Genomic DNA, 26,528 nt, shown 5'->3' with positions numbered 1-26,528 from the left:
AAGATCTTTACCTTTAAAATGACCCGTTCTGTTGGTTTTTCTATACAGTTAGATTCTCTGCTTGGGTCCAGGTTTCTGTCCCAAGGTGGCCTCTTCTTTTCATACTGACCAGGAGATGATTCTCTCTTCTTTTCCCCTACTCCGACCTCAGCTAGGAAGAATCATCACATCTTCTTAATGGCACGGTGTAGTGAAGCACCTCTCTCTTTTGTTCTGCTGATTTAAGGGTGTGCGAGAATCGCTTTGTTAACTTTGGTCTTTTTAAACCGGGTCGTAAACCTTCTACTTCCTTTCTAAACTGGTGGATTAAGTCGGTTATGTCTCTGGTTTATCAACCTCAGAGAGCTTATCTACCAGAAACAGTTCAGATTGACTGCAATCGTGGAATGGCAGATTTGTGGGTGGAGGATGGCGATGCAGGTTTTCAGGACATTTGTCACACAGCGACTTGGGTGGCCCCTACAACTTTTCTAAAACACTATTGTTTGGATTTAATGACTCAAAGCAGTTTGGTTTTTGATTCTAAAATTCTAAATGATGCATTGAAAAATTATTCTTTGCTCCTATGACACTAAATTTCTTTCTAATTAATGTAGGATGCAGATTTTGTTTAGGTTGTGATGCATTCAGCTCTGGTATAGCCTAATTGTAGCAAGAACTGTGACCAAGTAGGATTGAGGAGGTAATGTGCCAAATACTTACCAGTAATCTTTATTACTCCTGTTATCTTTCCTCATCTCAGTATTTACATCCCACTTTTCCCCCATTGATCGAAATCAGAGTGATGAAAATACTTGTGAGTGATCAGCACATGACTGTGTGTTTTATGTCACAGACTCACACTGCTATATATGGAAGGATTTGTTTTACACTTATACGCCCACCTACACCCACATCGTCTACTAGGAAATCAAATCATGAGCCTGTAACAGAAAAGCAAAAATTGAGCAGGCAAGAGGGACCAACGAGCATCATTTGAATGCTTCTCAAAAGTAAACCACATTCCTAGTAACAACCTGCCAACATGCTCCAAGGAAAGGCAGACCCAGACAAGATGCAGGCAGCAGAGACCACTGTGCCAGCCTTTGGGGGGTGGGAATGACAAATGTCTTGCGTACAAGTCTTCTCATTTTATAATCACAAATGCAATATTCTTGTACATTTGCAGTTGATCCGTTCCTTGAGAGAGTATTTATGCTACAAGAATCCTTGTGCAAACATAGCACTTTTCTGTTAAGCATGAGATTATATTTCTTCCCGCCAGCAAATGTTTATTAGGATAAAACAGGATCACTGGGCTGTATTTACTGCAATGTACACAGCCAAACCTAAACATTGCCATATATCATAGAGGACCATGTGTGCCAAAAAATACACAGCCAAAAACAAATGTACTTCATTAAGGCTCTATGCTCTAACAGCAGCAAACACAAGCACTGGCAACGCCAATAAGCAGTGCTTAATTTGAGCCGGTGGCTGCAGAAGGGGTGGGGGAACGGGCTTTTGGGGACTGGCACTTATTTTTCCTTGCTCCAGAGCAAGAGAGGGAAAAGCTCACAAAGGAGAAAGAAGGAGTAAGAGAAAGACAGAGAAAAATATTACAGAGGGAGAAACACGTATGTAATACTGCAGAAGTGTACACTCTGTACACACGAGTATAGTGCTTGCTGGTGGTGCAGTTAGTAAAGTTTCCTGCGGGATGGGGGAGGGGATTTGTGCGGGGGTTCAGGGTTTCTTGACCGCCAGGTCTGTTAAACGTGGTTGGAAAAATGAGAAAATAGCAACAAACAAGAGGTAATTTTTGGGGTCACACCCCGTAAAGCAGTATTTAAATCTTACAAAGTTTTGTTTAAAGTAACTAGCCTAATGTGAAAAAATACACCATTTGTCCCTACATAAAAATCCTTAAAAGAGAACAACTACCCCACTTACTACATCTCCCATCGTAGAGTATCTTTAAATACTATAAATGTTTGACCAATGTAATTGGCAAAAGGATTTGCAGATGCCCCAGTGCCCACTTTACTTATTCCAAGGTCACCTTACCCACAGCTCAGCTGCCACACCCTGTTGTAGCTACCCCCCATACATGCCTAGTCCTGTTCTGATTTTCACCTGTACAATTAGATGTATGTTTGAGTAACTTAATTGAAGGGGCTTAAGGCAGATAATGAAACCCTTCATCAAAACTAAACTCCAAATATTAAAAAACCCCTCCCGGTAAAGCATCTGACCTTTGCGGCTCAGGTGGTAATTCACATTAACTTTCAGAAAGCACCAATTTGCAAAGAGGATAACAAGCCACTCTGCAACAAGCAACATGCAAAGGTCACTCAACGCCGTTGGGAATGCGCAACCTTTAAATTCCCTATGAATCTTATGTCTCTCTCAGTCCAAGAGACAATGGACAATTTCTCATACAAATGATGCCAGGCCTGGTGCAGGCTGTCAGGAAGAGCCTTGAACCTCCTGGTCTGCCATCTCTGCTGCATATCATGTCTCTGGGAACATGAGGGGCCTCTGATTTGTCAGCACCACCGGCTTCCTAAATGCCAGTCACTGGTTTTAACATTGTCTTCACGAGAAGCACACATAAGACAGCCTAACCCGGTCCCAGTTTCTTCGTGTCGCCTTTTATCACATTTGGGAAGAATGTGGAAACCAGTTGTGTAGGATGAGAGAAAAACTGGTCTATGAGGGCGGGAAGTACCCATAAATACGAAAAGTCTGGTGGAGGTTGGGGCGCTGGGACCTAGAGAGATGGACTGGGAAGGGGAGATGTAATACCAAGTGACGGAAAGACATGGACTCACGAGAAGACCCCGGGAAAAGGGAAAGGCACCCGGCCCTAAACAAATGAAGCCGAGGCATATTTACAGACTCCAAGGGGAAACTGTCCATCTACCATGGGAGCCTAACTTTTAACTGGTGGGTGGTGGGGAGCGAGGTGGTGGTGGTGGTGGGGAGGCGGGAATATGAGGATAGGTAAGTGTAACTTTATGGAGGCTACTCAATTTGTTGTTACATCTGACAATGCTGAGTTCTAAAAATCTATAAAATGTTTATTTAAAAAAAAAAAAGGGAGTTGTAAAAGACAAAGATCTACATGAACTCCTTTAGGACTTCTCCCCTCCTTCAACGCAAAACACTGAGGATCCTGTTATTAGCTGCATGATTAAGGCACTTTCATGATTGAAGTGTCTCGACTGACCCAACAGCAGCACATTGCTAAAATTCTGCGCATCACATCTGGACAAACATCATGCGATTTATTTTACCTACTAGATTTGTTGTTCCAGCTTCTACTTCTTTTACCCTGGACTCTACCTTGTAGAACCCTGCTGTTGAGGACTTTCACATGTACTTCTAATGATGCAATGTTTACATACTGGTCTGTGGGCCTGTTGCCCAGCCTAGTTTTGTTGAGGCCCATTCAAACCTTGTTTTAGATTTTGTAGTTGATGGTGGGGGCAAGAATTCAAATTATTTCTGGGAGGCTTGCAAGCCTCTCTATTAAGCTATTCAGGTGTTCTAATTTCCAATCTGTTTTCGTGATTAGCACAGCTATTGTCTGTAAAAATTTAGAGGTACAAGTCAACATTTTACAGACAACAGCTATGCTAATCATGAGAATAGATAGGAAATTAGATTATCTGAATAGCTTAATCGCAAAAGTGCAGGACTTATGGAAGAACAGTGCATGTCGTGTCCATGTAGCCCCTTCATATAGAAGCTTGTAGGTCTCCCAGAAATAATGGTCATCTTGATTGATGATTTGAAAACAAAAGTCAGCAAATATGAGATCAGAAGGGGCCCACCCCCAATATCTACAGCAAAGTAGTGAAATAAATCAAACCCCCCAAATACAGGAGACCCAGAAATAATCGCTGCCATCCACCCAAACCCCACGGAGGCCGAATGGGGAGGAGTAGAGTTTCTGTCCACCAAAGATCAGCTAACAAGGTGCGCTGATCTGGAGAATCAAAGATATCCTAAAACAGAGCTCAGGGTTACTAGTTTGAAAATCATCCAAAATGAGCCACGCGTTGGGGATAATAGGGCAATTGTGGATCTGGGGGCACTCCTCTCCAAGACAAACAAAAAAACTGAACAAAAGTATAAGGACAAGTCTCTTTGTACAACAGCATCAATACATATAGGGGTCTTGGAAGCATGAGACAAACAGGAAGCCCAAAGCTGAAGACAAAGAGGTGCTCAAGTCTATCCAGTATAGCCGCCCAAAGTCTATTGTTTCATAAACCTTTTTATTGACATTTCAACAAACAACACATTTAAAACATTGTTGTGCACCTACATTTCTGGTAGGTTCAGTAGCATCTCAGCATACAACAAACTCTTGCAGCTCTTCCACCCCCTCCCTCAACAAAGCTGTTATTGGTGTTCGATAAAAAGTGACCCCCTCCAAAGACTGTTGTTTCAGACCACATTGTGGCACATGTCCTTCCCAATGAAGGTAGAAGCCCAGATGCAAAGGGAGATCTCAACAAAAGCACAGTGAAAACATTTTACTCTCCACATAAAAGAGCCAATTGGCATTGATAGAACATATCGGGGGGAATATAAACACAAAAACTCAAATCAAATATGGGATGAGGTCTCCAATGGCACTCTCGCTGTCTGGAAATTATACAGCAATACACTCCCCCCCTCCCCCCCCCCCCCCCCCCCCCCAATGACTGACTGCCTCCAGTATCCCCAGTACCTTCGGTTGGTGATCTTAATGTCGATAATAAAAAGTCCTACAAGCAGCAACCTTCAACAAGGAATTAGAAGGAGAAAAGTGAAGTATACAAAAGAAAGTAAAGAGTGTGGGCAGAATCAACCCTGGGGCAGGGGTGAAATCTACAGGAATGGGGCAGCTTGATCAAGCCAGTAATGAACATATGCCAAGAAGCAACACGACCCCAGAAGTCAGCAAGAGCTTAAGCTAGAAGAATGGTATCGGTCCGAGAAACAGTAGTAGGATTGTGCTTTATCCAGGATATACTTCAAGAGGCAAATGGGATGCCTTAAATAGAGGGTATATCCTAAAACTTTGCGCTACTTTGTCTGGCCTGGAGAGAAGCTCCAAGGATATTGATTCAATAGCCTTTCTGCCACCCGTAAAGGGGGAGGTCAATGAAAGTACAGAAATCATCTTCGCCAATGCTGCCTCAGTCAAGAATTTAAAAGAAGAAAAAAAGTCTACCTTGAACACAGGAGAATAAAAATTATAAGTCTAGGTGAGACAAAATATCCAGCAATCTTAATGCCCAAGGAGTCTCCCACTGGCAGAACAAACATCATGGAGAATGCCGGAATGATCACACAGAACAGAGAATATACAAGAATCAGTGTTAAAAGATGTCAAAACCTATTGTATCCTTGAAAATGAGGGTTGGAGAACTCTGCAATTGTCATCTTATGTTTTGTACTGTTGATTCATGATCTAAAAATGCCAATAAAGACATACCGGAAAAAAAAAAAGATGCCAAAAACTTAATTAGACCCCCTCGTTATTTCAAAAGGTGAGTTGATAATAAGCACCACATGCTCAGGAAAAGGCCGCTCGTGTCCCCTGCAGGCAAAAATTACGAATTGGAGATTTTTGCCAAGAGCATTAAGAGCCCAGTCCTACCATTCAGATTAAATTCCCACAGGAAACCCTGGGATAATGCTCATAGAACATTAAAGGTCTTATTGACTCGAAGAAGGAGGCACTTGAGAGGAGCCAACATCATTGCACTCCAAAAAACCTGGGCCCTCGACTGGGTTTTACGGTATATGATGCACAGGGCCATGCATCAGCAGGAGGTTCAATCTATGTGAGTAATGAACTAGCCGTTGCAGTAACAGTAGTCTCAAGGGGGGAGGGCGACTTTGTTATTTTGGCAACCCAAGTTAATAAAATCAAACCACAGTATTACTCCATTGCCCATCATAGGGAGCATCTATCTTCATCCTGCTAAGGTCAAAGGGAACAAACAATAGCATCACTTGCGGCACTGAGGGAGCTAAAAATATCATACTGGGTGTCAATGTGGTTAATAATGAGCTATTTTAACAGTAATATAAAGTGCACAGGGCCAAACGATATGCATCAGGATCTTGATAATGAAATTTGGACCATCCCGGAGATAAACAGTTCCAAAGGCCAGATAAATAGGGAAAGACTCTTGGTAATTTCTTAAGGAATTTGGGCCTACGCACATTAAATGGCAGACTCAAAACAGACACACCAGCCACCTACAGCCATTTTTGAGTTTCAGGATTTCCACCCTTGATTACATCTGGGTGTCTCTAGACCACTACTAGTAGGTAAGCAAACTTGAAGTTTATCCAACGCAGGCGACTGATCAGGCTATGTTAAAATGCAAAGTTCTGGTCCTATGAACCCACTGGTCCAAGGTTAATCATACTTGAAGGCAGGGGGGCTTAGAACCCGTTAGAAGAATAAAATGGAGCATGGGAGTTCAATCAGGGCTTAGGGAACGAGGAGATATGTTCTTCTAAGAGTTCCCACAAATGACAGAAATTCAAATATCTAGTATAGACTCATGGGAGTCCCTAGCCTCGGTTTTACAAGAGGTGGAGGGGGACAGAGTGAACCAGGCCTTTAACACAGACCAAGTGCAGTTCAAGAACACGATTCACATGAGTGAACTTAAAGGGCAAATATCCAGATTAAAACTAGAATTAAACAAAGCCCTTAGAGCCCAATGCCGGGATAAGGATGAGCGTTTAAGGCTGCAGAAGAGTACCACTCGGATTGGATCAAGTTATAGGAAAGCTCTATATGCCTGAAAAAAGGAAGAGGAAGCATATAATTGGGCTCAATTCCACAAGATAATCAAATGAAAAGACCAATGGAAATTCTGGTTATGGGTAAATAGCATGCAGTCTGCAAAACGCCACCAGGAAGCGTCCAGTACTTCCCCAGCGGACTGGGAAATTTACCTCAAGAGTCTATATGCTGATCCATCATCAGCTGGTTCCTCGTTTGTAATACCACAATCAGAAAGAAGTATGGGGAAAATGGAAATAACACAGATACAAGTGGAAAAGGCAATTAATGTAATGCGTGCAAATGGCGCAGCTGGTCCGAGCGGCATTCCAGCAGCAGTATTTAAATGGGCTCCCAGTAAATGGCCCGCAGTTATGTCCCCAATATTTCAATCTTATATTTTAGACTCCAGTATACCGGATAATTGGTCAACCTCGCTCCTGGTGCCCTTGTATAAGAAAGGGCACCACTCTTGTCTGGGGAATTATCTGGCTGATCGCACTCCTTGATACAGAGTGGACGTGCTATGCGAGAATCCTTAACATGGAGTTGCAGAGATGTGCAGTAGATAAGAAACTGATTGCCCCCAGCCAAATAGGATTTCAAAAGGGCTGCCATATTGAGGACGATTTGTTTTGCATTAACCATCTGATAGAGGAGACAATGGTGGCTAAACATTAGGCCTTATATATTTTACAACAGCTTTTGATTGTGTCTCAAGAGAGAAACTCTGGACAAAGCTTAATATGGGGCATCCCATCCACCTTATTAAAGGCTATTATATTGTTATATTCGAACACCTGGGTAAAGATAAAAATGAGCTCTAGGTGGTCAACAACTTCAAAGATCACAACCAATAAAGGCTTAATATACAAGGCAGCACGCTAGCTCCGTTAATATTCATCCTCTATCTGGCCAACTTAAAACAACACTTTGAAAAGGCAAGGACGTTTCCTGCTACGGCAGCAGACCTCAGAATCCAGACACTCCAGTATACAGACAATACGGAGCTTCTTGATCAGACACACATTGGCCTACAGACACTCGGCGATGCAGCAAGCGCAAGGTAAATAGTTTTATTAATTTATTTACTTACTTACCTACCTTACTCCATGCCGTCGTATGTCCGACTCCACTACACCCCACACTGCCCCTCCCCCGTCCCATCGCCCCGCAGCACTCCCTCTGCGAGCCGCCACTGGATTTTAATTAATTGCACAATAAAACCAATTCTGTATTTCACTTTTGACCATCCCAAGTGCACAGTGCAAGCCAACAGGCACCATGTCGCTAAGCTAATAAAACCAGGTCACAGATCACAATCATCTCCAAGAAAGAATACAATGGACTGACAAGTAAAAACACCCTCCTACCTATGCGCATCGCACCAGGTGCCTAAGGAAGGCACAGGATTATTGTTGAACGGGTACTCTGAACCAACTCAACGTTTGAAGGGAGGTCAAGAGTGGCTAAAGTGTATGTTGTTGATTAAGGAGTCAATATCCTGGGATGGCATGAACAGAAGAATACAATAAATCCATGCAGCAAAAACATTTATAGTATACTAATGTACAACATTGTATACTTTAGCGGATCAATCCATGTAGAGCGCCTTATGTGTTAAGTCTTCAGGAAACCAATGGGGAAGGCATCTTGCAACAATTTGAATCCGTTTTTGGTACAACCTTAGAACAATTAAAGGGGTTTCAACACTTCATCAAATTGAAGGACAATGTGTTGCCCATAATGCAGAAAGTATGTAACATTCCCCTTGCTACCCGTAAAGAAGTTGAGAAATTGAGGAATAACTGCCTAAAGAAGGGGTGGTTGAACCTGTGGCTCCATCAGTATTGTTATCACCAGTGGTGGTTGAGAAAAATAGAAACTTTAAAATTAGGTTATGCATAGACCTGCGTCAGCTGAACCATGTTCATGAAATGATGGCTACTCTGGGCGACGCAGATATATTCTCTACTCACTGCTGCTTATCAATAAAGCTACAGGAGGATTCACAAGACTTTACGTTGTTCATCAAACCCAATGGGGCACACAGATCCTGTTGCATGCTTTTTTACCTCAATTCAGCGTCTGGCATTTTCCAGAAAGTGGTGAGGAAATTATTCCAAGATATGAAAAGCATCAGAGCTTTGCAGGATGATGTAGTGTTTTTTCCAAAGACCAGGAGAGCCATTTGGAAATTTAGCAGGCAGGCCTTCAGGCAAGTCCAAGCTTGTGTCTTAACTCTAAGAAGGAGAAATGCAAGTTTCCAGGATAAGGTGGAGTACTTAGGCCACATCATTGGTGTGGACAGGAGCACCTAAACAAGCTTGGTCTTGTCTCCTGTTAAATCTTCCAAACCATCCAACACGAAACTTCTATTCTTCTTAGGACTATGCATATTTTACACTAAGTCCTTTAAAAACTATGCAGTGAAGGTGGAACGTTTACACCGGCTCACCAAAAAGAACACAGAATTCCTCTAGAATGAAAAATGGGAGGGCAGCATGCGTGAAATAAATGAGGAACTGCAACATGCCCCTTCCTTAAAGTCCTTTGATGAATCTTTACATTCCATTGTCACTGTGAATGTCAGTCAAGTATCAGTGTGTGCAGTTATCATCCAACCTGCTCGAGATGGTGATCGTCGAACTGCATTTGATTCACAGAAATTGAGGAAATTTGAAGCCAAATACTCTGTAATTGAATGAGAACTATTAGAATAAGAGGGCTGTGTCTAAATTTAAACGGTTTCTGTGGGGTAGGCCATTCCTTATCTGAAAATATCATAAACCATTAGTAAGCTTTCTCAGCAAGGATGGCTCTGATAAGGTTTGCTCTCGCAAAACTAATTTGGTATGGAGTAGAACACTGTCCGATTTTTATCGCTACTGATTCCGCATCCCTGAAGCCCTGCACCCATTGCGGTATAACTGCAACCCTAACAGTTCAGAACATCTAACATACTATGTGTACGTCCTAAATTTGCAATGTTATTGTCACCTTCTCCACTCACTTAGCATGACTGCTACATGTACCTTCCCTACTTCAATATGTTCATTTGGCACGAGTTCCGCTATGCCTGGTATACCTAGTAGAAATGCTATAAGCTCAACGAATATAAAAACTTAAAATATAAAAACTTAAAATGTTAGTCATGGAACCACCATAGACCAGCACAACTACTTAAGTAGAAATCCAAAAATGATATTTGTTTAAACATCGAGACGATCTTTTTGGAAACATTTCACAGCTTCAAACCATAGAAGATCATAAAATAAGAATAAGAGAGACAAAGAACATCATGTCATACTTATCGTATTACTCGTGAAATAAAAGTGTGGATCATCACCATTGAGTGAAGCAAGTGATAAATAGATGTGACGAGGTATTATCTTGAGAGATTGGTGAAGAACAAAGGTGTTAAGTGCGTCCCAGTTTGCTTCTAACAGTGTTCTGGGGGAAGACAGTGTCTTTTTTGGTTAGCCCTATGTCTTGGGAGTGGAGGTGCACGGATTACAAGAGTTGACGTTTTCCCTCCATACGCTATTAAAGAAAGCTAGTGGGTCTCCAAATCAAAGATTACTCTGAAGGGCCACAGGTGTGTTTTAAGGTCCTTTGACAGAGCCCTTTCTGGGAATTTGGGAGTCTTCTTGGCCCTGGAGGTTATCATCAATGCATTTCGACCCTGTCCTTTCGAAAGATCTCCTCGGGATGTAGAGCCGTTAAAGCCCGTGCCTTCTTGGAAGTCTAAAGTACAAAACATCCTCAAAGTGAAGGAAATTAAACTCTTTAGCAGGCAGAGCAGAAAAGATGCTGCCTTCCTTGGGCCATCTTATACGTCTGTAGAGACTGGCATGGCTGTGCTATTGGATTTATCCGGAGCTGTAATCTGCTATCTTGGTGCAACAGTGCCCTGGTGCACCCCGTACCCTGCACCGCACCAGCTGAGGCGTAAACTTGAAGGTCGCTGGGCTTCTGTGTATGATGCTTCATACTGCACTGAAATCCAGGACTATTGATGCGATTAAAAATTATGCCTAAGAACTTTGGCCAATATAGTCTCTTTAAAATATCCCCAGGCTGGTCAGACTATTTACTTGTTCCCTCTCCCACAGGCGATCCTGCATTTCAAGGCAGTTCTATCACGCGAGCAATACTTGCAGGGGGAGCAGGTTCCTGGAACAAGACCCCTTGACCGACCAGCAGATGTTCTTGTTGGCATGCACAATCAGACACCCCTGAACTTGTCATCCCAAAAAGGTCCTAATGCAAAAGTCTTTGAATTAAGAGGAGTCATTAAACAACGCAATGAAGGCAAACAAGACACTTGTCTCTTTGAGTAGGTAGGGTAAGCTAGGCAGATGTTGGTCTGATTTACGGTTGCCTGGTAATGGAAAATGTTCCGGTTTTTTAGAGAAGCGCAAAATCCAGAATCGATCCACTTGCGGTATTTCCGCCATCATTATTATGGTATGGTGGTGGACATTACAACAGTGGGTTTTCCTCCCGGCTTAGCCATTCCTCTGTAATGGAGTATTTTCCATTCTGATCCAACTCTAAATCAGACTCTTGATCAGTAAGTATACTGATTTGCATGGGCACAAATGTATACTTTTTGCAAATATTTCCAATGGCGCTCCTGTGATCTGCGACTGTCGCAGGTTTCCAGCAGTACTCCTGGAAAGCATATGTGAATGTCCAATTCTGTGCATGTACAGGCACTTCGACATGCCTGATTTTTACATAGCGAACAACAGCAGATCTAAAATTAAAAATGCATTCAGACTGAGGAATGCAATTAAGTTTCTTTGTTTAAAAACATTTCTCTACATAGGGTAAATATTTTCCCCTTGAAGGAACCTCTTTCCGTGTATTCCCACCAATTCTGGAGAGTTCCCTGAACATTCCCATCCAAATAAAGGGTACACAACAGGAGTAAATCTCAGATTGTTTCCATAACAAGAAAATTGGCGAATAACCCCACATGGATGTTCCCAAATGTTCTAGTGCATCTGCATCTGCGCCCTGGAACACCCATTCTCTGTCCATGGGATAAAATGTAATGATGCAGAACATTACACCATTCTGGGGTGATAGTACACGTGAGTAAATCACCTTAGTGGCAGAAATGTGGGTTATGAGAATTACAAAATTAATTGCTTGTGTGACTCGGCTGCAGCATCATGTTTGGGATGCAGGCAGTGGCATAACAAAGTCCCTCGCAGTGTGGGGGGGGGGCTCCTGAGGGGCCCCCTCAGCACAGTACCCTCGCTTAACAGCTCCTGAATGAGTCCGTGGGGGGCCTCCCTGTACTTTGCAGGGCCCCCCTCAAGTTTCGTTACGTCACTGGATCGTGCAGGGGGTCAATTGGTGTAGAATGGGTAGTTTGGGCTAAAAAGAAAGATTATGACAGGAGACGTGAGTTTGGTGTGAAATGGAACAAGGTCAGTGATAAAGGGGGGCAGGAGGGTCATTATTCCCCTGGTCCCACATTCTTTCAGGGCCCGTCGCACATTCCTTAATATTTATTTATACATTTTAAAGCTTGAATGCTACATGTAATTATTGACAAGCAGCCAATACCACTAGAGGGAGACAGAGGCTAGATCTGGGTGCTTTCTCTTTCACTTGGGACCTATTTTTGAAGCTTTGAAAGAGGTCCTCATCCTATGGGCCCTGCTTGAGTTTGTGACCCAGGCCCCACAAAACCCAACGTGCCTCAGTGTAGGTGTCATTCCAATAGGATGTACACCCATGAAGAGGGCTGTGTAGGCATGCCTGCATCTCAATAAACAGCCATTTATCACTTGCGCCACTTATGTGCTAAGATGCTTCTTGCTCCTGGGTGTCAAAGAGCCAAGTTGGATTGGTGGGCTTGCAAATGTGGTTTGTGAAGAGAAAGAAAATCAGAGCCCATCCAGAAACACGTGTTGACTATTGTAGTATTTGGTAAGAAAGCCCGAGCGGGTTGGATACAGACCACGAGCTAGGCTGATGTCTGACCCGCCCACATTTAATGTCGCTTCTCTGCACAAATCACGCCCCGCCTTCAGAACCTTGAGCACTGGGCTTCATCCATTTCATTTCTCACAGTGGAAACACTTATCCCATCTGGTTGATACGACCACGTGCAGTATCCCCTGAAGAAGGGCTTTTCACCGATATCCTGATTTCCTTCACCCACTTACTTTGGCGGTGATAGTTCAGTGGTGCCCGATAGTTCAGTGGTGTCTGTGGCACCACTAAACTTCACTGTCAGCATTTCAAGCCAGGTCTCATGTATAATTGTTCGAGCAGGCCCCTGCAACTGACTGCATCGCTAGCTTCTGCAAAACCTATAGCGTTGAGAACTTCAAGATAGGTGGGAGTGACCTGTTCAGAGGAAGAACTCAAGGAAAGAACTAAAGGGGTGAGCAAGGAACTTGTTTTGGGCTAAATGTATTGGTAGCTGGTTAAGCAACATTTCACACTATCCAGAATCCTTTGGGGTTATTTGCAGCATGACGAGCAGTGTCGCGACCCATTTACGTAAATTACTAATAGCTCATTCGAGCGACTTTGGCTGACGAGCCCGGTGTCTGCACCTGCGCGCCTTGGAAGGTATTTTACCTATATATATGGCAGTCATCGGCACCCCGCATACCTACCTGCTCCCTGCTGACGAGAGGCAATTACCTCGAAACACGTGTCCAGGGATGGCATTATATTTCTATATACTCGTGGCGTAGGCATACTCACCGTAGCCACTACACTATCCAGAATCCTTTGGGGTTATTTGCAGCATGACGAGCAGTGTCGCGACCCATTTACGTAAAATGCAGCATTTCACAGATGAAACTAGGAATGTTCCTAGTTTGGAGCAGCACTGGTCCTCTTAGACCACTCCCAAGACTGCCTGACATGACTCCCAATGGGAAGCTGTCCCGTGAGGCCAGCTCCACCTCTGCCAATCAGTTCCCGCCTCCTTTAAAGCGACAGTAACTTTTCAATAGTTTGCACCCGCAATGGCAGTTGTTAATCATTGCCACATTCTACTGCAAATCGCAATTAGGAGAGGACGCCCCTGTCACACCGCTCTGTAAATGTTCTTCGGATGGATGAAGGATGTGGGCGAGGGGTCGCTCGCTGAAAAACTGCATCTGAAAGCTTGTAGAAAGGATGAGACATTGGAAGAGGACCTGGTGCAGTGGAGAGGACTATACAGGACATTGCTCCATACACCGGGGCACGGACGTGAGCAGGCAGATACGTCAGAAACTTATGGTGCCCAGTAAAGTAATAATCTTATTGTTGTGCCGGAATGTGACATGTTGGTGGAGGTGTCCGCCTTCGTTATCATGATTTGTATATCATCTATTGCCTCTCGCCATGTTTAATGTATCTCAACAATGTATCGCTGGAAATCTGCATGCTTCAAGAAAAAGATTATTGATGGGTGCATAGCAAACGTGTGTACAACTGACCAGTTGGGTAATAAAACCTAGTAAATAAAGTTGTTTAAAAAACATGTTATTCAAAATATTTCAGAAAGGCCTTTACAACTTGCAAAATGGGTTTAGAACATAGCCCAGCACGGTGGAACTCCCTTTGAATCGCAGGGTTTGCAGCCTCCAAATGCTTTAGTCCATCTGCCCACGTAGGTTTATGTTACTGACTCGGTCAATGTAACGAAGACGCTGCTGCTCTGTGCGTTGCTGTTCCATGAACTTTATGGGTCGTAGTAGTGTCTTTGGTCATTGCCTACTATATTACCAAGAACAAGATTTCAGCTTTAGCCCGGACCTTGGCGCTGCGGATCCCACAGGAATCCTACTGTCTCCTAGTAGTCCGTGGCTAGCTCTCACTGGTTCTAATTATCCGTAGGTGTCAAGTAGTGTAAGGCTGGTTCTTATTATCCGTAGGTGTCAAGTAGTGTAAGGCTGGTTCTTATTATCCGTACGGTGTCAAGTAGTGTAAGCCTGGTTCTTATTATCCGTACGGTGTCAAGTAGTGTAAGGCTGGTTCTTATTATCCGTACGGTGTCAAGTAGTGTAAGGCTGGTTCTTATTATCCGTACGGTGTCAAGTAGTGTAAGGCTGGTTCTTATTATCCGTACGGTGTCAAGTAGTGTAAGGCTGGTTCTTATTATCCGTACGGTGTCAAGTAGTGTAATGCTGGTTCTTATTATCCGTACGGTGTCAAGTAGTGTAAGGCTGGTTCTTATTATCTGTACGGTGTCAAGTAGTGTAAGGCAGGTTATTATTATCTGTACGGTGTCAAGTAGTGTAAGGCTGGTTCTTATTATCCGTACGGTGTCAAGTAGTGTAAGGCTGGTTCTTATTATCCGTACGGTGTCAAGTAGTGTACGGCTGGTTCTTATTATCCGTACGGTGTCAAGTAGTGTAAGGCTGGTTCTTATTATCCGTACGGTGTCAAGTAGTGTAAGGCTGGTTCTTATTATCCGTACGGTGTCAAGTAGTGTAAGGCTGGTTCTTATTATCCGTACGGTGTCAAGTAGTGTAAGGCTGGTTCTTATTATCCGTACGGTGTCAAGTAGTGTAAGGCTGGTTCTTATTATCCGTACGGTGTCAAGTAGTGTAAGGCACTGGTATCCAAGGTACACCAGACATACATCATTGGCATCCTTTTCAACCTGGGCACCTGATCGTCCTCATTAATAATTCAGTGGTTACCAGGTAACGGAAAGGATGAACTGAAGACTTAAAACCCCTTAATGACCTGGGAAGTCAGAAGTAATCAAGTTAATGCTCAACAGACTCCCGCTTTGCGACACTCTTCAAAGGTGCCTGCTCCTTTTGATGAGAACTAGGCGACAGTCAGTCTATGCAGGGGACCCAGGAGGACTGATGCATCAGTGTTCAAAAGAAGGCCTGCTTCGTCAGTGATGACAATGCAGCTCTGAGTTGCTTGTGCATCATGACAAACAGGGGCATGGAGGAAATACATGAGGCTGGAGAGAAGTAAGGCCAGAGGAAAAGCTGAAACACAAGAACACCAGACCATGAGCGATGGTGAGACATCAGCCATGCGTTGACATCTCGAAATGAGACCTCATTTCCATGTTGCGACGATTTGCCGCTCATTTCCATTCCAGGCGATATCTGCTGTCATATTGCTGTCATAGCCTCATTTTCTTTTCAGTGCCTGTGCATTAACGTTTTTAATGTTCAGCATTGGACATCAAATTTAACTAAATCACAAAGTATGTATGCCCTAAGGTGCTGATCATTTATTTATTTTTTAGTTTAAAATTCTCTAACAATTTTTCATATTATGAGACAGCGAACATGCCATACTTAAAAAGCGAGTGTAAACAGACATGTCTAAAGGTATGTTCACGGTGCGCTCGTCGGAACGCAGAGTGTATCAATTCAATGGCCCCTACCATGGTGCATCTCAGGGGCCCCTGAGGGGCAGGGGGCCGCCACCCCTTCTGGCCCCCTTAACCCTTCAGGAGGTCCCCGTTCAGCTCAAGGTCAATGAATATCTGTGAGACATGGTCGACTCCAGGGCCCCTCATCACATGAAACAGGAGACCCCATGATTTTGCATCACACCACTAGTGTGTCTGATACAGCATACAATACAGTGTATTCAGCCCCTCAGTCAACGCGTGCGGGGAGGCCACCTCAAAACCTGGACATTTTCACTGCAGCGTCACTTCCTTCCTTATTTGGAATGCTTGTATAATTAATCGATATCAACCAGAGCACATCAAACACGGCCCTGATGACATCCACACTTTAATAATGATTGCTTCCGAGTCACAAAAATATTTGCATATCTGCACCCTCGCCTGGGTGCGTTTCCGGAACTGAAACCTTTCCCGGAGCACTCTTGAAACATTAGGCGACTTCCTAATCATCTCTAAGTGAAGGAAGTTCCGCGTGCGTAATTGCGCATGGGAAAGTTCCCTCCGTTTAGGTCGATTGAACTTTGCCCCCCCACTTTCATCTTTATGCCCATCAATTTTGGGGTTGCCCCATGTCCCGTTCCCTCACTAGAAATATATTTGCTAGTGCGCTTGACAAGAGTAAATCTTCAAGTGTTTCCATAATTAGAATGGATCATCAAGGAGACATTTGTGAATGCACACCAACTTACGAGTCTCTGGGTGCCCCCAAACTTTCAAAGACATGACCCCCAGCATGAAAAACCCACTCCATGCCCCTGGGAGATTTACACATGTGATAGAGGACACTATAATAGGGTATTTTTAAGCATGGCTAAATGGATTTATGCGTGCCAATTCGAGTCTCGTAAATGACTTACTCTGGTAAACGAAGCCATATGCCTGTGTACTTTGAATTTACAAGAACACATGGTTTTGCGCATAAAACACATTTTTTTAAAAAAAAGTAATATTAGCTGAAGCAATTTATTCAAGAATATATTTTAATCCCTCCCTTAAATTCTGTGTATTAGGAACATTTGGTCTTGTGGCAAAGAAGCTGGCCTTGAAACGTGGTGACCTGGTTTCTTAATTTCACCTTTGGCACTGGACCAATAATCCTGTGATTCTGGATAAATCAGTTCATCTCCATGTGCCTGAAAGTGTAAAAATGTAAGGATGTACTGATAAAAGGGTCTCCAACACACATGTGAAACCCACTTGATGAGCACTATCTCGACTCCTCTTCCAACCAATCCCCATTTGCGCCAAGTCTAGGTGTGTGCCATATAGAAATACCAACACATGCCAACTTTTCAGAAGCAACAGAAAATATAGAATTATAGATGGGTAAATGTCAATAACATAATTGTTTTCCACTGATGGGTTCCAATTGACATAAAAAATAAAGCGCAAGCCTTGAGTTGTCTACAGCACTTAGACCACACAGTCAAAAACTCTGGGTTGTTGAACCTCAGCTATAACTTTATCTTATATTTGCCCACCCAGTCCTCTTCACCTGCCCTGATGAGTTGAGTAGGGTAGGGAAGGGTTCCAGAGTTGTGAGGGAATCATTAATGCATGGCCTTAGCTCCATCAGGGCACCTTGATTGTGCTGTATATTAAAAATAACATATATTTGGTATCCTGTGCCCTCCACTATCTCTGGTCATTTCTCACCTCCTCCTCCGAAATATAACCAAAAAGTAATTCTGGTGTCTTGTCTGTTGCAAAAGTATCTGAGCCTTGCCTGGCATCCCAACCAAAGCAAACTGGTCTCAGCTTCCTGTGTGAGTCACAGAACAGAAAGACTGAAAGAGGCCATGCCAGACCACCATCAGCCATTCGCAACCACAGAACTTTTGGAAATTATATTGTGGGTGAATGTATGCGATTGTTCTGCATTCTGGCCATCAATTGTTCTTTTTTCATTTGTCACCCCAAGTGGGACGGGTATGCCCAGACGTGGGTCCCGTGCTCCCCATGCCGCTGGAATCAAGCTATCCTGGCTGATGAGGGGTGAAACCCCTAAACCGGTCCTAGGATGCTTGTTTCCCGTCCAGGGAGGAACTTGGCCTGGCAGTTCGGGCTGGACTTTCCCCATTGGGCACAGTGTCATGACTGATTTGCATATGGTTGGGTTCAAACTGGAATGGCATGGTGAGCAAAAAACACTATGGATTTCGGCCCAGATCTCTGTACTGGGGTGAATATATGACATTGTTCTGCATTCTGTCCAGCAATTGTTCTTTTTGCATTTGTCACCCCAGGTCCAATAGACCCCAGAACAATGAGGGAGTTACAAGGGCTATGGGTGGGGTCTCGGGCGGGCCTTGTATGAAGTCTCCAGGAATAAGATTCAAAGGCCAGGGCTGTGCTTGTCCACAAACAGCAAGTATCAATACATTTTGAGAAATCTGTAAAGCTACACAAACTGATGCTGCATAGCATGGCTCTCGAGGGAATATACTCCAAGATAGCAACTATTAGCTGAAAATTCAATTGCGCTCACAACATAAACATAATATCCAGGATCCGCATCCATGGCCAATTCAAGTCACGGGAAAGCTCCCACCCAACATATGCCATGTCAGCAAACTGTTGCCATAGCCGAGAGCTGAAGGCCAGAGGGCCAACTTTGCCCCTGCTCAACCTCCACTCATAACTGGGTGCAAAATCACAGTTCTGGAATTGCAAAGAAAAGGCAAAGAGTTCTTAATTAAGGGACTGAGGCCTTAATTTGCACCACAGCACGCAGACAAAACACCAAGAAATAAAATGTGGTTTCTCACATGCACCGTTCGGTGTTCATGGAGGTTCGCTCCGATAAACGTAAAGGGTTCGCCGGGGTGGAGAGGGAACAATGCCGATGAGGTGCAGGAGGAAGTTGGTATATATGTTGTCGTGCTGTGGTAGTTTTTTTTTTTTTATTGTTTTGACAATTTTGTTTCACCACCGTAAACAAGCATTTTTTTGGTCAATGAGACCAGCATCGGCAAAAAGTATCGCAAAGCCTTCTCCATTATCTCTCATTTTTCCTTTCCTTTCATTTCCCACCTTTTATTTCCCAATTTCTAATTTCTTTTCTTTCTGCTTCTCTCTCTTGCTGTTCCTCTTTTTTCACTCATTTCTCACTGCTCCCATTTCTTTTTTTTAAATATTTTTATTGATTTCTCACTGGCTAAAATATTTGGAGACAGGGACTATTTTTGATTGTCAGACTTTGTCCTAGAAAAAGAGGGGGAAATGCAGAAAAGGAACAAAGAAGGAAGGAGAAAAAAAAAGTAAAAAGTGTCAAAAGGGAGAAAGCAGGGCGAAAGGAACCTGCAAGAGTTAAAGGGGCAGCGAGTGTATAGGGGTGTAAGCAAGACCGGGGTGCCTTGTTATTCTGTAACCTTAACATCTGGCATTCCCGGTTGCAGGCTTCCAAAAAAATGTGGGCACCGACACGTATTTCTTTACAAATCAAGACATGCCTCATTTGTTGCTGTGCCATGTACACCGTACTGCCAACCTCCTGTTCCTTTCCTTTCTGCCTACCACCCCCCACACCACCTCCCTCAGAGTTATGAATGAAACCATCCTTTGGCAGACACCAGTTCCAACCCCAACACAACACCATTCCAACCTCCCACCACACCCTACACAATATCCTTAATAAGTGGGGAGCCTATTGATTACAAAATCAGGGGGGCGATAGAGAAGCAGAACCAGCTCCAAAATTCTAGGGAGCTCTTGAAACACATATTTGCAAGCTGCTTCAGGCTAAAAAAAAAAAATACAACACGCGATAATAGCCTTAAATTTAGTTCAATGTAAATGATTTGAGAAAATATAGAAACGCATTTTTAATAAAAAAAAAAATCAAAAATATCTATTACTAAAATATATACCATACATAAATATCTCCCTTCAAAAATGTTAACTTCTTTTAATCTGCTAAATTCAACCAAACTGACACCCCACCAAATGTAAGGCTGCGTTTATTTAGAAGTGTGTTTAGATCCATGTCTACATTTTTGTAGGGGACTGTTCATCTGATATAGATATATTTTCTTGAGTGTATGTTTTTGCAGTCTGCCTTTCACATGCAGCTACATTAAATAATGGAGTGGCTGAGCCCGTTCCAAGCCCCCTGACCCGCCTAAAGTCTCCCATGCCAGGCAAAACTGATAGAGTGTGGTGCCAGTGCACGAGAAAACAGCTGCATCATGTCTTCCTGTCATCAAACAAGCTCCTACAACTCCAATCTGCTCCCGGGGGTACTTTGGCCTCGAACCCAGAGCTGCCGGATAACTTTCTGCTTCTGTGACAGGCTGCACCACCTCCCCTGGCAGCATCAGAGCAGGCTAGCAGCCTGCCCACAGCAGCATAGCAACACAATCCTCTTACCATGTCCCTGGCAGATCATCCCAGGGGCCGGACACACCTGTTCCCTGCCGGGGAGAGCGGGTCAAAGAAAAAGAGGTGCCTTACCTGGGGTCCCGACCCCACCTTCAGCCTCCATCCAGCCAGTCTGGGCAGGTGTCTCCCTCCCGGCCGAGCTGAGCCGCAGAAAGAGGCAGTGAAGGAGGGCGGGGAGCTGCAGCAGGCGGCGGCAGACACTGGCCCCCACCCGGCGCTCGCTCCAGCCTCAGCCTGCCTGCAGTGAGCGCCGGCTCACAGGCACACATTGCCATGCAAGGAGGGAGCGGCAGAGACAGGGCCGGGCCCGCTCATAGGCTGCAGCGCCGCTCTGCGAGGCGAGCGGTGCATTGTAAATGAGCAGACGGGCGGGGGGAGGGCGTGTCTGTGGGGTGTGGAGGGAGCGTGACAGGCTGAGAGGGAGTGATGAGGGTAAGGTGCGCGTGCCTCAGCATAGAGGAGCAGTGAGGCACCCGTGCACGAAGTCCAGGTATCAGGAGACAGACCTGCAGGGGGCAGGGAGGGGGGGGGTGCTTGGGGGAGTCCCGGGACGGGAGCCAAGGCTTCCTTCAAGCAGCCCTTTAACAGTGGAGAGGCGTAGGGTGGAGGGGTGCACTGCAGACGGGGCTGGGAGAAAGGGCGCTTAGGTGTGCATGAACGGGGCGGAGGTCAGACGTCGCGCAGGGCGTCTTGGTACCAGGGGCGCAGGGGGGAAAGGAGCACCTGGGTTGAGAGAGGATACAGTAAGTAAAGGTGGGGGCATATGTGTGGAGAGCAGGGGGTAGTAAGTAAGTTATGTGGCGCTAGAAATCCAGATATCAGGATAGGTGGATCCGCAGGGGAAAGTCGGGGGCGCCCGTGGAGGGAGACAGAGGGGGGCAGAGAGTCGGAGTCTAGGGTGAATGCGCCATGCGGTCTTGTGTGCTGGGAGCAGGGGAGAAGGACAGGTTGAGGGGGGAGGGCAGACTTTGGGAGGTGGGGCGGGGGGGGGGTCCATCTTTGAACAGGAGAGTCGTTCATTCGAGGGCACTGTCATTGTATAAGCGTGAGATGCCGGCAAAAAAAAATAGGTACTGAGAGTGAGAACGTGTGAAGTTACCAATGATTCCATGTGTGATCTGGTAGTTTCGTCCAGTTGATAAGAATCAAAACTACAACTACCCACGTGCATTATGTTGGCAAATAAAAGCCCTGGACCAACACGCCGCCTCCCTCTTGGGGATATGGGGCAAGAGGATGGGGCTTGTGTGTTTATGTATGGGGGAAGCCAGGCATGAATCCCTTGGTATTTGAAGTGGTGGAAGAGATTTGGGGTGTAATGGGGAGAGGTGTATAGGAAACGTGGGTCCTAGTGTCTTGGTGACTTTTTTTGCTTTTCTGTGTTTTGCGAACTTTGTCAGAGGACAGTAGAACTCTTCACAAGAGAACCAGACTACGTCACACGTGTTTTAGGCACAGGGAGATTAAGTGTTTTGTACCGTAAGTAGTATTTACTGGTAGTGAGTGACGTTACTCAGATTTGACCTTACTCTTCCAGGCCTTACATTTGATGTGACCCCACCTCCTTACAAACTCCATTTTTAAGCTCCCAGTAAAAACAAAAAGTTTTGGCGAGGTCAATAGATCTGGCATTAAGGGGCAGCCTCCTGCAGTCTCACCGACGGGCCGCTCTCCTTACACATGGGCAGAGCCTTACCTCTCGTGTACTGGCAGAGCTGGAATTGGAAAACATTACTTTGGGAACCCATAAGTTGGGGTGAAGGCGAGGAAGAGGAAAGGGGTGGAGCCACAAGGGGTGGAGAATGAAAAGCAGAGCCTGAGAAATCTGCTGCAAAGTAATTGGCCACAAGGACATATGTGACAGTAAATCTATTTTAGCTTTCTTAATTGGCCAAAAGAGGCGGATTTAAAAAAAATACTTTATAAGGTCATGACACCTGCTGCAGAGAGCTCTGTGTGCCCAACAATTGTGAGGGGATTGTTATAGCGGTAAGATAACTCTAGTAGTTAACACAGTTGTGAGAGTGTTCTGTCTTGTCTCCGTTTTGCAGCATAGACGTTAATAGGCATGCTTCAAAGCACACTGCGTACCACGCAGATTACAGATTTATATTTTATGTAGCTAGGTAAATGAGCTACTGCTTTTGACACTGAGAACATGTTGTTGCTTCCAGTTCATAAATTGCATCCCTAATCTAACACAGCACACTCATCTGTTTATGCAGCTCATGTAAATTGCTGCTGTGCTAGCTATGTAAAGCGCTCTGAGGCCTTGGGGTCAAGTTCTCGCTATACAAAAATCAATAAATAAATACATGCCAGCATCAAGGAGCTGTACACAGACTATAAGTCATAGTTATTGGGTTTTATTTTCTCATTCTGCTGGTATTTTAAGATGGCAAAGAATCGTTTCTCTGGGAAGTAATAGTCTTGTTAGTGTAGACAACAGCAATCACTGTATTACGCTTTATATCCTGACTTTGTAATTATTCCATACCAATCACTCTTAATATATACTGTCTACAAGTGTGGAAGATATGGGATTCCCACTCCTTAAAACCCTCATTGTCTTTTGTAACATTTGCTGTACAGGTTTACACACTTGTGTCATTTAAAGCACTCTGACAACCTACACTGGGTTGAGTAGTGCTGTAAAAGAATTCAATAGAAAAAAGTAGGTGCCAATTAAATTGGCATTTGTTAAATTACTCGTGCACACTGATAAATCTTGCGTTTTTACAGTGCAAGCACATCTCTTGGGTAGTGGGTGAAACAAAGACAAAAATCTGCTTTCAAGTCATTAGTTCTCTAAAGTACACGTGAAGTGATAAGCTGTTTGACTTTGTCGCCTTCCATTGCACTGGCATCTAGGTAAAATGCTTCAAAAAGCTCCCAGCCAGGGTGATACTTGAACAAAAGAAGGGCTGATGGTCCTTTATATCAGGCCTTTGTTCTGGACTTGACTGGAGGTGAAAATGAGAAAGCCCCCTTGCTGCTCCTAACGAATGCAGACAACGTGCGGGTGCTACTGAATTATGTCCCAATGTATGAAAATAACACCAGCACAAATTGAGCAAGTTTCCAAGAGTCAACGGGATCCCGAGTCTGACCCATAATAGCTTCAGGAACCAGGATCCGATAGGGCCTCCCTACTTTCCAGCACTGTGTACTAATGGTAGGAGTGAGACCCAAGGAAGAGAATCTGCTTGCACCAGTTCAGTGGAACATGAGTTCATGCAAGAGTGCATCAGAAGAGGAACAAAGCGTGCAAGAGCGCACGCAGAGCTGAAACAAAGAGCTTGAGATGCTCAGGACAAATGCCACCAAGTGCCTTGTGAACCAGGCAGAATGACTTTAACCAAGATCAGTTTGTTCATCAGTAAATTTTCTTTAAGGTCTTCAGAAGGGAGAAACATACCTGTGATCTTGTTGAAATGCGAAAAAAAGGTAAGATCAGTGCTTGGACTTACACCAATATTTTTGGTCATGGTAGCAGAGACTGAAACTGGGCCAAGAATCAGCGACTGTTAATCGGAGGGGCAGGTCTAAGAATGATACCCCAGAACCAACTCCTACATTTTATAAGAATTCAAATTCAAAAGATTATTGGTCCTCAAACAAGTGACTGAAGAAAGGCATTCTTGAAGTTTAAGGGGAATGTGACAGTGACAACCACTTTGTTGTTTCACAAATTAAATATCCAAAGGTAGTTAAACAAGTAAAGCCAAAAGAACGAATTAAGGTCCTAAAAGGTTAAATGAAATTTAAAGCATTGCATACAGTGCTCAATTCTTAATTAATGACTATTGCTTTTACTTAAAACAAAAAATCATCATTTTAATTCACACTTTTAATTCACACACAACTAAACATAAAGTTACAAATGAACACAATGAAACTGAGAACTCTCTAGCATCACCTCAATTAGGGATCTGTGCCAGACGGTCTCGTAGTGTTAGAGTTAGGGGAAGTTCTTTGTATTGTAGTTGTCTTGATGGAGCAGGGTTTTTACTTTAAACTCGAATACCTGTTTCATTTTCGCATGTTATAATTAAAAGTACTACTGATTAATTATTAATTATTAAAAGTTTATCGAGTCTTGTCTAACCAACCTTATTAACAAGAGAATTACACGTGGGAATGCTATTGCATGGCTAAAATAATAAGTGAACTAAGTTGGTGAGCAAACTGACAGAAATAGATGATGCTTATGTAATGTTATTGTGTTTTGCGCATATAAATAATATGCATTAATAGCTTTTGATGTCGCAAATGGCTAGATAAATACATACACATAAGGGTATTAGCAGGGGAATAACACTGTATAATCATTTCTGTGCAGTAATTCTGTTTTATGTTTTATTTGCTTAAGTTAACCAATGTGGCCTACCAGAAAATGGCTACCACCCGCAGCCTGCATTCGAGTTGATGGAAATTTTTGCAAGGAAGCTTCGCGCTGCCTGTGACCTTGCCCACTCGACAAAACTGAAAAGCCATGATCATGACGACAAATCCAGGACGAATGCCAAGAGCCCCTGAACATGAAATTTGTTTCCAATATGAATGCTGAACTTATGAACTGATGATCCCATGACTGGGATACATTTTATCTGAAAAAGAAATCCGTAAAAGTATCGAATTAGTTATGGACATCTTTATTTTCTATTCATTATTTGGGACAATCTAAGTGTGAGAAAATCTTGCACTGTATCGCAAATGTACCAAGATGACATTATTTCCGCCATTCATCCGATTTGAACAATGAATTGTAACTTTACAGAATGTAAATTTTAGTATAAATATTAGTAGGCTAGAGAGGTCTAGCGCCACTTCTTCCCGAACTGATGATCCGAGGTCCCTATGCTGACGGAGAGGACGGTGACTCTACATGACGGCAGGAAACTCTGTTTCTTCTACTGAGGACCGGTTCTGACTTAGGATCTGACATTTAGACAGAATAGGTAAATATGAGAGAAATGAATTTGCATTTAATTGGCTTTTCCTACAATTTTAGATAAACAAATAATTCTGTTTGAATCTCTGTGTCGGGTGATTATTTCTGGTCATGTTTATTGAATTTATTTGCGTATTCTTTGAAATGTTTTCGCTAGATTTATAATCAACTAAGTAGATGCCATTGACCTAAAAGTAAATGCAGATTGGTTAGGTATTGAAAGTGTTTCTCCTTATACAGGGCACGGATAAGAGTGGTAGGATGAATGTTGGTGTAATGGGCCCCACCAGCGTGTGATGTGTGTGACTGTGAGATCACTCCGTCCGTGGAAGTAGCGGGGATTTGGAAGCTCCGATCTGCACCAGTTTCTTGGTAGCAGAATGATGGTTTACTATTGTCTTGGTCTGGCGAAATTGCGTGTATATAGGCTTGTTGATTATTGATTGATATTTGTACTAACACTATATGTTGAAGTCGTGTTGAGTTTTATGTATTGTGAACGGCTTCTGGGACGTAGGGAGTCGGTGACAGTTCCGTAGTAGAGCAGAGGGAGTGCTGCTTTCGGAAAAAGGCGGGATTGTTGGCCCTGTATGCAGACAGGGGAAAACGTGTGACAATTGAAGTTGCGCGTCGCATTGTCTGGGTTCGATGAGGTAGCATCGCCGTGTGTTGCCATAAGAAACGTATTTTCTGTGTGAGAGAAGTGTATATGATAGCGAAGGTTATCTGTGAAATTCTGGTCTTAGGTCTCAGGGATCCGTATGGTATTCCGTTAAAACTTACCACTGGAAAGGTAATAGGTATGTACTGAGCTTGGTAGAAGGACAGAGCAGAGGTAAGCGCTGCTTTGTTAACGTGTGATATAATTCTGTAGTAGGACAGACTGTTCGCTGTTCTCGGGAAAGACAGAATTCTGTGTGAATGTACTACATTTTCTGGTATGAAAGTACGTGAATGAGAAGGCATTCTGGTTAATTGTGAAACTCTTAGGAGCA

The 26,528-nt window shown here is 43.8% G+C and overlaps 1 protein-coding gene and 1 long non-coding RNA gene across 2 annotated transcripts in view; one reads left to right on the top strand and one right to left on the bottom strand.

The window, feature by feature from the left end:
• DBNDD1 (dysbindin domain containing 1) overlaps positions 1-20,907 on the bottom strand; it is a 249,968-nt gene extending 229,061 nt beyond the window's left edge. Inside the window, exon 1 of the mRNA XM_085639644.1 lies at positions 20,652-20,907. Within this exon, the coding sequence (XP_085495770.1) occupies positions 20,652-20,682 (31 nt within the window). The 5' untranslated portion in view covers positions 20,683-20,907. The remainder of the gene's footprint in view (positions 1-20,651) is intronic.
• Positions 20,908-21,032: 125 nt separating this feature from the next.
• On the top strand, positions 21,033-25,616 carry LOC146776376 (uncharacterized). Its single transcript, XR_014972371.1, has 2 exons — positions 21,033-21,069; positions 24,952-25,616. It is a non-coding gene; the product is annotated as an uncharacterized LOC146776376 (long non-coding RNA).
• The last annotated feature ends 912 nt before the right edge of the window (positions 25,617-26,528 follow it).

This window comes from Triturus cristatus, chromosome 12, assembly GCF_964204655.1.
Source record: "Triturus cristatus chromosome 12, aTriCri1.1, whole genome shotgun sequence".
NCBI lineage: Eukaryota > Metazoa > Chordata > Amphibia > Caudata > Salamandridae > Triturus > Triturus cristatus.
Note: the sequence above shows the minus strand (reverse complement) of the source record. Positions and strands in the feature narration are given on the sequence as shown.